Raw genomic sequence first — 14,871 nt, 5'->3', positions numbered from 1 at the left:
CAGAAAGAGTTTGGGGATGAAATCAACCCCCACATAACCTAAGATCCCTAGTGGCTATAGCAGCATATCCATACATAATGTAAGTGCATGTGTTTTTTGTCTTGGCAACTTAGCCAAGGGCAACATCTTGAAAGAGCAAAGTATTGATCCATGCCGCAAATAGGGTGCTTAAGTCTCAAAGGCTTATAGTAAAAAGCTAAAACTACATATCACTTCTTGTCCTCGAGAGAGAGTAGGAGCCCTGTAAGACATGAAAGCCTTCATTCCCTTTGCAAGAATGTGACAGGATCATTTACCAGAGCCTGACTGTACTGCAGGTATTGAGCCAGAAGGTGGTCATTGAACTGTGGTGTGGAATCTGTGAGATACCACCAAGCAAGGCAACCTGGGTTCGGCCTGATATCCCAGTTGATCACAAGTCACCCAGTCTCTTGCCACATCTGAGTAATAAACACCCTGAGATACTCTGACATAGTGCAGATTGCAAGAACAATTTATAATTAAGAGAGACTTCCATATTTCTTCAGTACATATTGTATTAGCTGTATACGAATCCACTGTGTGAAGGGTAGTGTGTACAGAAGGAGGTTCCACACTCAGCTCATTGCCTCCCTAGAAATCTAAACTATATTAGTATCCTGAAGACGAGGATAACCCTGTATTTGTCTGAAGCATTGTTGACTAAATGTCCCAGAAGACATCAGAAATCAGTCTGTGATAATTTATGTAGGAGGAGTGGATCAGGTTCTCTGTCAGGGTCCATGTGATGAGGACCTGGGCAATGCCCCATAAGACATGCTTAGCTGCCTTTTCCTGGGAGAAACGGAGATGACAATGGCACAAGTTCAGCAAACTGAAAATAGTCCCTCACAAGTGATTCTTAGATCTGGGGCTTATGAAGTAAATCTAAGAGAAGTCTATTTGCCACACACAATTGCCAGTTGTTTTGCAAAATGGTAGTGTGCAGACCATGGAGGCAATGCACAAATTCTCTCTCCTTTGATGAAGAACTCACATGGTCCTTTTTATTCCACTTTATAAAGTAGTAATGGTTCTAACCAAGTACAGGAGTCACCAGGGTTTCAAGGATATTTTTCAGAGCTTTCTTTTTGGGTGAGAGACAGCATGCTCTGAGCTGGGGATGGTAGTAGCCAGTCCTATTGGACTGAGGTTCTTGCCTGCTTTGATCACCTGGAACTAGAGCATCTTTTTAGATCTCAATCTGGAATCTTGGTACCCAACAGGTTGGCACTTGAGATGGTGGAGAATGTTTTGATGTCTCACTTTCCCCTTGTCACTCTGAAGGAATTTAGGAAAATGCTTCTCGATTAATATGCACAAGGCTCATGTTGATCCTTCTCTTGTCTGCATGCACTTAACTGATCAGTTTCCACACTTCTGAATCTGGTTTACAGACATATTTGCATAGTTTTCGTGTTTTGTGTTTTCTGTTAATACAGTTTAGGTCAGGGTGGATTGATTAAAATCACTGATTTTAAGAGGCATACAGAAAACTTTGATTTAAATAATGTAATCTTGTGCTGTATTAGTACTTTTAGTTATTTTCCCAAAAAAGATACATTTTCATTGTTTGGTAACCATTAAAACATGTTGATTTGCAACTAAATATAGCCTTTACACTAAATTTGGTACTTTTTGCAGACAAAGTGGATTCACTTTATCTATACACTGAAGCAGTTATATAGCTTAACATACATATATTTAAATTCTTAATTTTGCATTTTTATGTTAGACAATTGTCAGTGATGCATTTACTATTTACAAGTTGGTTGGTTTTTTAACTTGTGAATTGTTTTGATCTGCATTTGGATGGAAGTTGGAATTCATTTAAAAATGCACAAAACCAGGATTTTAAAACTGTTAGAATTCCTTTAAATAAGCTAGATACATAAGAAAAAAGTTTATTTAAAACATGTTTTGCATTTCAAACTAACTGACTTATTAAACAAAGTAAGTATTATCTTTGGTTAGTGAATTGAACTGATTGTTTCTGGTCTCCATGATTTTAGAACTAGTAGATATCTACCTCTCTCACCTCATTTTTATTCGTAGAATGGAAGAGAGAAACAAGTTTTCTTGCTTTTTTCCACTCCCGTTCAATTTCTCAGCTTTGAATGAATTAATGAACTGTCCTTATTGGGAAAACTGAAATTAAGGAAATAGTCTCTCTGCCCCTGCAGAAGAAGTTAATGCTGTCAAAAGCTGGTTTAGCACTTCAACAAACTCTGATTCCAGGTGCTTAGCGATTGACTTCCTTCAATTCAGTGGTTTGACTTTCTTTAAAACTTTGGAATGAACACATATTTCTTACTATAAGCTATTAAAAGAATAATAATATTTAAGTGTTGATCATAATATCAGTTGTCATAATTTCAAATTTAATTTTAAATAGGTTTATTTTTAAACATAAAAATGTATTTAAATTAAAAATCCATTTTTTAATCATAAATTTGTATCCACATGCAGTTAGACCAATTTCTTTTTCACCGCTGGTTACCTGATTTATGAGGATCTTATACATGAGAATCTACAGTCTTGTGGAACTGTGATTTTTACTGAGCTGATGAGTCCTCTTATTGAACTACTAGTTGGTTGAGGTGGAATGGTGAGGTGATCTTAGGATGTGGTCTGAGAGTAATTGTATCTTCGGACAATATTGTGTAGGGTGGATCAGCCACGAGGGACCCTAATTCTCCCACCCATCTTGCCGATATAATGGCAACTAGAAAAGCCATCTTCATTGACAGGTGGAGAAGCAGCATGTCGTTAATGGTTCAAACGGGCATCTGGTGATGCCCTGGAGAACTAAGCTGAAATCCCATGGTAGAGTAGGAGCTCACACTTCAGGGTAAATGTTGTTGAGGCCTTTCAGAAAGCACTTGGTGGTAGGGTGCACAACAATGGATATGCTGTCTAGCGGTGAAACGTTGCCTAATGTGGTTCATATGCAGAAGAAGTGAAAAAGGAAGGGTCTCCCTCAGGGAGCTCCGACAATGTATGACTCTCCATTGATGTAGAAAGAGATTTGGGAGTCCCCGGACTACACCTTGGCCTAAGCGGTAGGGCAGCAGCTCCAACCCTCACAATAAGAAAGATGGGTAAAGGATGGGTGCAGGCTCAGTTCTGCCCATTTCAGACAAAGACTTGACCCCTGTCCTGAGAAAGGACAGTAGTCCCAGAAAAGAACTCAAAAGAAGGGCAGAAAAGCCTCCTCAAGCACCCCATAAGACTTGGCAGTTCAAAGTTGTCCAGATTCAGTGTCTGTAGAAGAGCAAAAATAAAGAAGAAATGGGACAAGCAAAGGATGACGAAGAAGAGGGTGAATGAGTCAGTCCCTGACCTTCAGTCTCAAAATTAGGACATCCTCATATTTTGAGGAGCTGCCAACCCTCTTAAGGATGATAAGCCATAGAATGAATGTTTGCTACTGCCAGGGGATCCTATGCTATCTTCCTTTTATATGGCTCGGCATGTCTACATCCATGACGGAAAAGATGGACAATGAGTGGTGTATTCTAGACAGGAAACATGACCAAAGTGCAGCATTAAATCTCACTGTCTTCTGAGAACATCAGATGTGGAAATGTTTACCGAGAACCCAAGAATGGATGCTGCCTTGTCAGGGTCAGTGAAAAGGACAGCACAGACTGTGGAATGAAGTGTGGCTCTCAAGGATTTCCTTGACAGAAAAAATGAGGTGTCTCTTTGAATAGAATCTTTGTGACCTTAAGCCTTTCCCTACAATCTTCAATTTATGCAGCATATATTTCCCAGGGACAGTGAACTGGTCACAGAAGCTTAGCAGATCTCCAAAGGCCAAAGATAAAAACTGTGAAGTGACCAAGACACTCCCATTTCTGGGCACCACTATCTTCAATGTGAGTTCACATGTGACATGATTCTGCCACTTTATTGAGACTACCATGGCTCCAGGAGAGAGGCCATGTAGTTAAAACAGTGGCTAGTGTTTTTCTTTCTTCCAGAGCCAGGCCAACAGTCTTGCCTTTTAAAGACCAGTTTCCTTTCAGTAAGACTTGAAGAAAATCAACAGTCCTTGGCTGATTCAAAGAGCAAAGTTCTATCCCAGGAGATGCCAAGCTGAATCTTGAATTTGTGTTCAAAGAGGAGCAGATGCTGGGAGACTAGAAACTATAATCCAGTAAAAAGGAGGCATAGCCATTTACAGAAGCAGTTGGCCTTAACAATGTACAGTCTTTCATTGACAAAGGAGGAAGTAACAATTATCAGAGGAGTTCATTCAAATTTTAACCAGTCAACCTGAAGTTTCTAGAGTCTGGATATAAAGTCCCAACATTGCAGGAAAGTTGAGGAACTGTTTTCATACCTGGGCCTAAATAACATCAAAGGGGTCCTGGACAATACTACTGTATATGGATATGCAGTTGATTCAATGTGAGATCCATTGTACTACAACTCCATTCTACTACACAGTGCCACATTGGCCCAACAAAAAAGGCAACTGAGGTACCCTAAACAATTTCCTAAAGATACAGCCCATTCCCCTGATCCTAGAAGATGAGAAGGACATTGGGATCTATTTCACTGTCCCAAAAACAAGGAGACTGTCCAGTTCTTGACTTGAAATGGGTCGATCCTTCCTAGGCATGTCATGTTTGTAGGATGAGAGTCTCTAAAATAATTTATTCAAGATGTGAAGATGGGCAAATTCTAATGCTCCCTGGATCTCAAGGTTGTACACCTACCTGCATGTGCCTATTCTGCAGTCTATCAAGAAGTATCTGTGACTTACTGTCCCCTGAGGGAGTTAAACTGTAAACCAGAAGTTTCACACCTTTGGAGTTGAGTTCTGGCTGAGGGGGTGTGTTTAAGTACTGGGCAGTCTGAAATGTCCAGAGGGGCTAGGCAGCTGGACAGTGGGTTCTGACACTCAGAGGGCAGTAACCGATAGAAGGTCTGCACCCTGAGCATGTGCATAGGAACCCTAAGATTGGGGCAGTGGCTGGACTCAGTTCAGACTACAGGAGCTTAAAGCACCCTTTGGATCTGGGGCACTGAGGCCTCAGTTCCCCTCACAGTAGTGTTAGTAGGTGGCCAGGAAGGGACTCTCACTAGGATCCATGACACGGGATAGAAGGAACTTGTTAGAGTAAGGGACTTTAAATGATACACAGTTACTTTCTTAAATGTTTAATACACCTTCATGTTTGTGTTTTTTATGTAATTTATGACAAAATTAAAAACGGACTTTTGTGACAGAGGTAGATTTAGGATAATTGAGATAGAAACTTGTTTCTTGCAAAATATCTGATCTTATTAGATAACATCTTGTAATTCTACAAAATAAGATTTTTTTGTAGTTCAAGCAGGGTAAATTATAAGCAAAGTGATCGCTGAATAATCATGTTTTTCATTTGACAGTACTTAACAACCGTCATTCCTTATGAGAAGAAAAGTGGACCCCCCTGTGTTGAAGATCTACAAACATTAACCAAAAGTGAGTAACTATTTAAAACTCTCCTGCTGATCTCATGTCCCATACCTAGTATTGCCAAAAACGAGTGTTCAAAAATCATGCTTTAGACCCCCCCCCAAAATCATGTTACTATTTTTAAGCCATAATAAATTTTGGATGGTTCTTGTTTGTCTTCTGGTTTTTGAGTCTCTAGAATGCACTCGGATCATGTTTTCAAGCTTGTCTCTGAAACCCTGAGGGCTAGAAACTTTTTATTTTAACTAAAAGCTGATCTTCTCATGTAATGACTTGACAGCAGGAGTCCTAAGAAAAATACCAAATATCATGAATGTTGGCAACACTGCTTCCCTGCTCCCTCAAAATATGCTATTTGTACTAATGGGTTTATCAGAAAATTTGTGTTGAGTTGAGACCATTTATGTAGTGAAGTTAGAACTTTTGAGAATGAGAGTAGATGGGGGAGCTAATTAATTATAGTTGTCAAATAATTGCTATTCAGAGACTTTCAAATCTACTTTTCTTGGCCATATTTTTCATATTTTGGTGTGTACAAATTAGGACACCCTAATGGGATCTGATTTTTACAATGTCTGAAGTGCCCACCCTCTTAAAAGCAGGTCCTTTTAGGGTGTCTGAGTTTGAGTACCCAGAATTACTAAACACTTCTGAAAATGTAAGATCTTATATGCATTTCTGCTGGCAGGAGACATATAAAATTTTTAAATAATAGAACATTTAAACAAAAGTAACTTGGGTACACATTCTTTTCCTGCAAATATGCTCCCTTGGCTAGTACTTAAGGTTTGTGTTTAAACTAGCGCTTTCTCACAGTTAACTTCATTTTCTGTTTAATCCTGTAATGAGGTCATAATCCTTTACTTATGACTAAAGCATAGTTCAAAATGTCAAAATTCCAGTAGTAGTCAAGGGGGAGGGGAAGCCAAAAGTCTCAGCCAAATAACTTTTTTCATTAACAACAAAAACGTTTATACAAATGTGTACTGTAAAGAGGTAAGTGTTTTCTGTGGACTTGTTGAAACCTGATCCTATTACTCAGGCTTGGTCAACACTACAGAGATAAGTTGAGGTGAGGCAGCTTGTATCTAATTACAGGTATGTCAGTGTACACACTACAGCTTTGCTCCCGCCGATGTAAGTGCCCTACTGCACCAACATCATAACTCCACTTCTAAGAAAGGCATAGGACTTATTTTGGTGTAGTTAAGGCAATGCAGTGTCCATATAGACAGTGTTACTTACATCTGCTGTTGGCTGTCATTCTTGTCAATTTCATGGCTACTTGCTGGAGCCGTGAAATTGACAAGAAAGCCAGACTGACACAGGGTGGATGGGGGACTCCAGCTAGAGACGGTTGCCTCCTGGGCTCCTAGGCATGCTGTGCCTGCCCTGCTCAGAGTTCAGCTACCTCACGGCTCCCCACTCCCAGCCCAGCTGCTGCCTGGGCTCCCCGCTCAGAGTTGGGCTGTGCCTGCCCAGCTCCCTTCAGGAAGCCCTGGTACTGCACGGAGGCTCCTGATGCCAGGAGCCTACCTGCACTCCCTGGCTCTTGGCTCCCCGCTCCTTGCCACAGCTGGGGTCCCAGCAGGGAGCTTCGTGCCTGAAGTCCTCGAGCCTCCTGGGGGCAGCCAGGCTTTCGGTGCCAGGGAGCCATGTGCCCATTACGGGGGTGGCCAGGCTCCTGGTGATTGGGAGCTGCATGTGGAGCTGAGAGGCCTAGATTCTTAGCCTCCCACACTGCCCCTCTTAAATCGGTGGAACCGCTCCTGGTGAGGACACGCACCACCAACAAAAGGAGGATAAAGTGGGCATTAACCACCGTGGTAATTACTGTGATGGTTGTAAGTCGACCTAACGTAGGTCGATGTACGTTTCTAGTGTAGACATGCCCTCAGTAGCAGATTTTCCTGGCTGGCTTCTTGCTTGTGTAATTTTGAGGCAAATATTGAACAGGTTTTTAAAGCTACGAACACTGAATATTTTATTTCAATATAAATATAGTATTCTGGAATAGTCATATGGTATTATGATTATCCCATGAGCATTCTGGAGCTTATTAAATGCTGCTAGTCGGTAAATGCTGTGCTTCTGATTCTTTCATTCCTCTCGTGTCTGAGAACACTTACAGAGAGATATGAGAAGTATTCTTTAGTTGAATATGGAGCAACAGACGAGCATAAGTAAGCCAGGGCAGTTAACAGAGGTTTTTCCTATAGTTAAAGTTCCACTGCTCCAGGGACCGGCAATGGAAATGTCTTTTCTGTATTCTGTGTTATAAGCCTCACAGCTGCCTATTTCAAAACATAAAACTAACATTGCATGTAAAAGTAGAATCTTCTCATTAATAGTTTGATCTCTTTCGGATCCAACTCTTAATGCTTGCAAAAAAAAGTTCTACAGTTGGCAAGTTAACTAAATTGGGTCCTTTTGCCAGTAGGTTGTTTAGTCTGCTGTGGTTCATGGTAGTTGTCTGGCTTTTCAGTGTTATTTTCTTTTCAAATACTGTTTTTTTTTTTTTTTTTTTAATAATTAATTTCTCACTAATTATTGGCTATCCTTATCGACAGCTAACACTGTTAGCCAGCTTATACAGAGTGAAATTCTTGCACAACCTGAGTGAGAAAGCACTTTGCATTCCTCAGACCATATGAATGTTCCCAAGAGATCTGAAACGTTTTCAGAAATAAATGTAGCATCCTCTTGGATAGTAGAAGCCTGCAAAAGTTTTTCTAACATTTTTAGTACTTAAGTAGTATGATGCTTATTCAGTCTGCATAAATTAAATTCCTGTAGGTATGAATTTCTTTCGCATTCCAGGAGTTCCTTCTTGTAATAACTGCCACCGGCTGTAAAACACTAGGTGAAATCCTGATTGCTGAAATAATTCTTATATAAGAGTTGACTTTCAGTATTATTAAATTAAATGTAGGATCTTCACAGTAATGTTTTGCTTTCTAATATTGTTAAGGGATTAGATTAATTTCAACAGTTTTAGCTATCAGACTATTTAACTTTTAACTGAATATTTTGAGTAAATGGAAACCACAAAGACAGCATTTGAACTCCAATATATTTAAGTACCTAATAAGAAAAATTAATAAATTAAAATATCTTATTTTTCGCAAGATTCTGCTATGTCAGGTTTTGCCATATGGGAGGCTATGAAAGATGGGAGTTTGTCTTTATATATGCAAAGAAAAGAAAAGGTCGGACTTTAATTTCTTATATTTAATATTATGATATGTTACACTCTGAAACACACAGACCACATAGCAAACAGGCAGTTTCCGACCCAATTCATGGTGTTGGTATGTAGACTTTGGATCAGGACATTTTTCAAAGGGATAAAGGGTAGTTAAGCATCTAACTTCACATTGATATTAACTGCTATTTGTGTCGTTGAAAATTTCTCCCCAATCTTTACTATGGAATTTGAAATTATAGGCATTCTTTTTTTTTTACTTACTTTCACCCTCTTGGTCAACTCTCTCTACCTTTTACCCTCTACTGTAGTTTGATTTTTACAACTATTCACCCTTTCTGCTTCTTTAGATCAAAAACTTGTGGCTTCATCTTAGTACTTTTTTTTGTTTTGTTTTGTTTTTTAACTAAATGTTTTGAAGACTTGCCCTTTTTTGGGCAAGTGGAGTGTTCACAACCATAACTACAGATTCTTTATTCCAACTCCACATCTTGTCCATCTGCAAATCTGAATGTTTACCCTCGGCAGAAAGCTTGTCTCAAAACAATTCTGTCAAAATCCGTTCCAAATGCAGTCAGGTGTTTGGTATCCTCCCTGGGCCATGCTTGGAAAAATCAGTTGACGGAACTTTCTCTTCCTTCCTGATGGCTCCAACCCTAATGAAGTTATTAGCTGGGATAGTTCAATTTTAGCATGTGCCCCTACAGGGATCTTTTCATGTCTAAAGACTGTCAGAGAAGAGAACCACCACATTCTAGGAATGTCAGTATGCTCTCTTGTCTTCCACCTTGTTTCCCAAATGCTTAATTGCTGTGAATGGAGTCCCAGATTCTTCTCCAGTAGATAGGGAAAGGTGAAGTGGGACTGTAATGGCACAATTATTTCTCTAGCCATATCTGAGGGTGAAATAATACAGAATAATACATAACCTGGTGAAACTTACAGAACTTCTGTAGCTGCACAGCTGAAAGTAAATTTGGCCTACTAAAGCCCAGTGCTAGGGGGAATAACATGGAAAAAATACTGAAACATTAAAGGATTTATAATTTCAATATCCTGTTAGAGAGTTTTCCCCATTGTAAAGATCTTGGTTTAAAACTCCAAAACAATATTGATAGCTGCTAAGTGGAATGAGAGATGTTGGTACCATGTTTTCGTGTTTTCTTTACTATTTACATTGATTTTTATAACAAAAGTGCATTGAAATACATGACAAACAAAAACACCTATGTCTGATATGGTTAATCATGTTAAAGAAAAAAAAATTAAAAATTCAGTGTGGTTTTAAAAAAGAGTCGTCTTATACAGTACTCCTTGACCCAATTCCCTGGCTCTTATGTGCATACGCTATAGATTTACATTAGAATTATGCATATGAAAGGGGTGTGGAACAGCCCCCATGTGTCTGCCATTCATTTTTTCAGTATTCCAATTACATATTTTCTAATTGATATGGATGCAATATCTAGATGAGTAGTTAAAGTATCCTTAATGTGGTTGTTCGAGTAACATCTTTAATTTGACTAATGATCTGAATTATTGCTTTTTCTCATCCACCCTTCCCCTCCCATACTTTTCAGTCCTTTATGCTATGAAAGAGGACAGCGAGAAGGTGCCAAGCTTATTAACAGACTACATTTTAAAGGGTGAGTATGTCTGTTAGTATATACGCATTAGCTGGGATCTTTTATTTTAAGTTAATATGAGGTATATTAAATATATGTTTTAAAATGTTGTTCTTGTGGCATTCATGAATTACTAGGTCTGTTATCTTCTAATCAAAGTATGCTTTAATTTTATTTTATGTGCCCAGAAGCCCCTAAGTATGTCGCACCATAAATAAAACATTGTGGCGGTAATTTATTTTGAGATGGTCTAAAGCACATTACAAGAGCGCCATAGGACATCATAGTATCAAAACCAAATCATTTAAGATCTAGTATACAAAGTAAAATATAAATAGTTCAAAATGTATTAGGTTTTTCTGAAACAATGAACTACTTAAATAATCTGTGGAAATAATGCACATTGCTGATACAGGGCTTGTAGATTTGTATAAATTTGAAATTTTCCTTCTGATCACTAGTAAATATAAGAACGGCCATACTGGGTCAGACTAACGATCCATCTAGCCCAGTATCCTATCTCCTGACAGTGGCCAATGCCAGGTGCTTCAGAGGGAATGAACAGAACAGGTAATCATCAAGTGATCCATCCCCTGTTGCCCATTCCTAGCTTCTGGCAAACAGAGGCTAGGGACACTTCAGAGCATGGTTTTGTATCTCTGCCCATTCTGGCTAATAGGTCCATCAGTGGCTATCTTCCACAAACAATGTCCTTGGATATTTTTCTTTATTCTGTCTGGTTCCATTTAAAATTAAAAGGTTTGAGTGTACTTGCTGTATATTTTCCAGTGCTATACATTGTCTGATTTTCAGTGTGTCAGGCAATGGAGATCATCATTTACCTTGAAAAACAGTTCCACAGTCTAATAGAGATCATCATAAGGATTCTAGACATTTCACCTGAAATTGCATTCTTAGTTCATTCCATCACTACTGGTTATTTCATTTTAAATCATTTCTCTCCCTTAGTTATCATGCTCCACTTTATTTTTGAACTAAACTATACAATGCACGTTTAGTGTAGTTAATCCCTTTGTTACTTATTTTGGTCTTTTCTCTTAAACTCCCTCCAATTTGTCTGTATCCAGGCTGGCTCCAGGCACCAGCGGAGCAAGCTCGTGCTTGGGGCGGCAGATTCCAAGGGGTGGCATTTCATCTAATCCTTATATATTTTTTGCGCTTCACCGCTTTGGCCGCCCCTGCAGGTTTTTTCTTTTTGGTTTGCTGCTCCCGCCACTTGGCAGCACCCCACTTAAGGAAGCCCTGGGGGCCCCCCTTCTCTTCTCCCCCCCGGGTCTGCAGGGCCAGGAGTCCCCCTGCACCCATGCTCCCGCCGCCCCGCAGGTATTTTGTTTTTGTTTTTTCTTTCCTTCACCGCTCCAGCCGGCCAGTTTGTCCCCCCTCCCTTTGCTGCTCCGGCGGGCCGGTTTGTTCTTCCCCTCCCCCGCCGCTCTGGCCAGCTGGTTTGTTCTTCTCTTCCCCCTTCCCCCCCCCCCCCCCCCCCCGGGGCAGGTTTGTTTTCCTCCTCCCCTCTTCTCCCCCCCACCCCCCTTTGCTGCTCCGGCAGGCCCATCGTTTTTTGCTTGGGGTGGCAAAAAAGCCAGAGCCGCCCCTGTCTGCATCTTTGTGGTATTAAGATGCCCAGAACAGAATGTGGTAATTCAGGCACAGTCTTGCTTCCCTCTCTCACTTAGGCATGTGGAAGCACTTGTGCTTACTTTTAAGCCTGTACATAATAGTAGTCCCATTTACTTCAATGCTTAAAGTTAAGCATAGGCATAAGTTTTTGTAGGCTCTAGACCATAGTGTGTAAATGGAATTGCAGTGTCCCTGCTCCATGATGTGATGCCTCTTCGTATGCAGTCCAAAATTGCATTACCATTGTTTGTTGCCAGATCATACACTTCACATTCATCTCTAACTTGCTGTCCTTGATTTTTAGTGTTACTGTTTTCCAAGTATCTGTTTTCAAATGAAATATCACTTGATTTACTCTCTTCATACCTAGTAGGTTGTATTTTTCTAATCTAATTCTTGTATTTTCTGCTCATAATTTTGATTGCTCTGACTTTGCAAGTATTTACAAATCCTCACAGTTTAGTTATCAATAAATTTACTCAAGATGCTGACTTTATTGCAATTTAAATAAAAATAAAAGATGGCTGTGAAATGTGCTAGGCCCCCTAACACACAAATTAATATTACAAAAAAGCCCAGCAGTATTAAAATAATCATTACAACAAGAACACTGCTAGCTAGTCATCCACAAACACTCTTTCCCCATCTTTTTTTTTTGTTCTGTTCTCTCCAAAAATCCAGACAAACAGATGACTTTTGCAGCATGGTTGAATTCAGTCTGTGTTTGATTTCCTGTCTTCTTAAAATAAAGCCAACCAGGAGCTTTTATCAAATGCGTAACATTTTGACTTCACAATCTTTCTAGAATATCTATGTCTTGTCTGAATTCTCTAGCCTTGCTTTAGCTCATGTAGAGTAAATAGCAGAAGCTGCTTTTTTTGTCTAGAACTTCTAATTAAGTGTTTTTTCTCATGTGACAGGTAGAACAATTAGTCTGAAAAAATTCTAGTGATACTATTGGAGTTTATTTTTCAACTTAGTAACCCTGCATTGAAAGAAATAAATTACTTAGTATTTGTATTTCTTAGGGGAAGAAAATAATTTGTCTATTTTGAAAGAAGTTTGGATGTTTAAAATGTCATAATAATTTTTAGTAATTAAATACTAATCAGAATGGGCACATTTTACACACACGTTCTCCTAATCTGGAGTCATGACTGATGGGTTAACTGCACCCACAGGGCCACCAAAGCAACTGATGACTCTGATTTTTGGTATCTTCACTCATCCCCTTATATAATCCTGGAAAGTGCATCACAGCCCCAGCTGAAACTCTTCCAATGCTTCAAACCATAAATGACCATAAACATATAAAAACTGTAGACAAGAATGGGCAAAATCCCAGATTAGAACATCTTCTGTTAAATTTAAATTGCCTGTTCTCGTACACAACTACTCTTCCAGTCTGGACTCATGACTGATGGGGAATAGCAAGCAGTTCACTCAAAATGAGTGGAAGGGGTCAGAGCAGAATGAAGAGAATAGTCCACTACAAATGAACAGTGAGGATGAGTTCCCAATGGTTTTGTTACCAGCCCTGTACTGCATGTTTACATGAGGATCAATACCAGAAAACTGCGTCAGACTTCCTCGTAAAGATGTGGAATTCATTCTCCTGATCAAATAGAGGCGCTATTTCCAAATTGGATCTTAAAAATTGGTATTCACATGGAAGTAGATCCAAAATACAGAGCGCTTTTACAGTAGAACAAGGAGTGCAGCAATTTAAAGTAATATCTAAATGGTTTGACAAGGATACGACATGATGTGCCTAACTCAGCCTGTTAGTTATAGCTGGATGGTATCCTGAGACATGCTTCAATTCCTATCTAAACAATTTACTGTTAAGTTTACAAATGATCTGTTTTAAATTCAGCATACCAATTTAAAATTGAATCCAAAGACGTTTTAGCTGTTTTTTTGTAAAGCACTTTCAGATCTAGTGATAGGTATTGTACTATAGTGTTATGAACTTCTTTGATAATCTGGATAGGCAATAAAAGCAGGTTTCCACCACCATTCAGGGACTGCTCATTGATAGCTGCCAGTACCATTCAAGCAGAAGCAGCCAATATAAGTAGGCTTCCACCACGCAAACCCCCGCCTGTGCAAAATCTGCCATTGTGCTGGAAAAGAATAAATTCCCAGAGTTAAGGAATAGTTCAAAGCATGATCACTATTTGGGAGACTTGAAGGAAGCATTTGTACTTCTGTTATTCTTGAAGCATGAACAGTTGGCATTGACAGGCTTTGTAGGCACCTATGTTGATGTCACCTAAACCTCAGCACTGACATCACTCAGAATTGAGAGTTGGAGAATATTCCTCCTCTGTATCAAGCTTCAATGTCAACAAGTGGTGAGATATTCTGTAGCTGTTCCTGGAGCAATACAATCTCTCCATTGCTCTGCCACCAAGACCACCTGATGCATGACGACCTCCACAGATGGTGTCAGTGGTCTCGTGCTCCATTAGGCTTCATTTGAGGACTATGGGGTATATTTATACTGCAATCGGAGGTGTGATTGCAGCATGTGTAGACATACCTGAGCTAGGTTCAATCTAGTTAGCCTGGTACTAATAGTGAAGCTGCAGCAGCACGAGCTGCAGAATGGGTTAGCCAACTTGAGTACAAGCCTGCCAGAGAGCCCGACTGTATACTTGGGTGGCTAGCCCATGCAGCCATGGCTTCACTGCTGTTGGTATTCAAACGGTCTTGGGTATGTTTGTATGAGCTGCAGTCACATCTCCAAGTGCAATATAAAAATACCTAAAATGTTCTCAGACGTTAGTCTGTTATCTGGCATGTAGACAGTTCTTTCAAAGGATTATTAATGGAGGATTAGATATTTTAAACAATCTGTTCAGGCAGGCTTTGATGTTGCAGTTCCTTGGAGCCATTTGCTGCTATCA

The 14,871-nt window shown here is 39.7% G+C and overlaps 1 protein-coding gene across 3 annotated transcripts in view; it reads left to right on the top strand.

Moving 5' to 3' along the window:
• FEZ2 (fasciculation and elongation protein zeta 2) overlaps positions 1–14,871 on the top strand; it is a 54,732-nt gene that overhangs the window by 30,698 nt on the left and 9,163 nt on the right. For all 3 annotated transcript variants that reach the window (XM_034764944.1, XM_034764945.1, XM_034764947.1), the window contains 2 exons: positions 5,422–5,497; positions 10,277–10,342. In XM_034764944.1, the coding sequence (XP_034620835.1) occupies positions 5,422–5,497; positions 10,277–10,342 (142 nt within the window). The remainder of the gene's footprint in view (positions 1–5,421; positions 5,498–10,276; positions 10,343–14,871) is intronic.

Source organism: Trachemys scripta, chromosome 3, assembly GCF_013100865.1.
Source record: "Trachemys scripta elegans isolate TJP31775 chromosome 3, CAS_Tse_1.0, whole genome shotgun sequence".
NCBI classification, from domain to species: domain Eukaryota; kingdom Metazoa; phylum Chordata; order Testudines; family Emydidae; genus Trachemys; species Trachemys scripta.
This window is presented reverse-complemented; position numbering and strand designations above follow the sequence as displayed.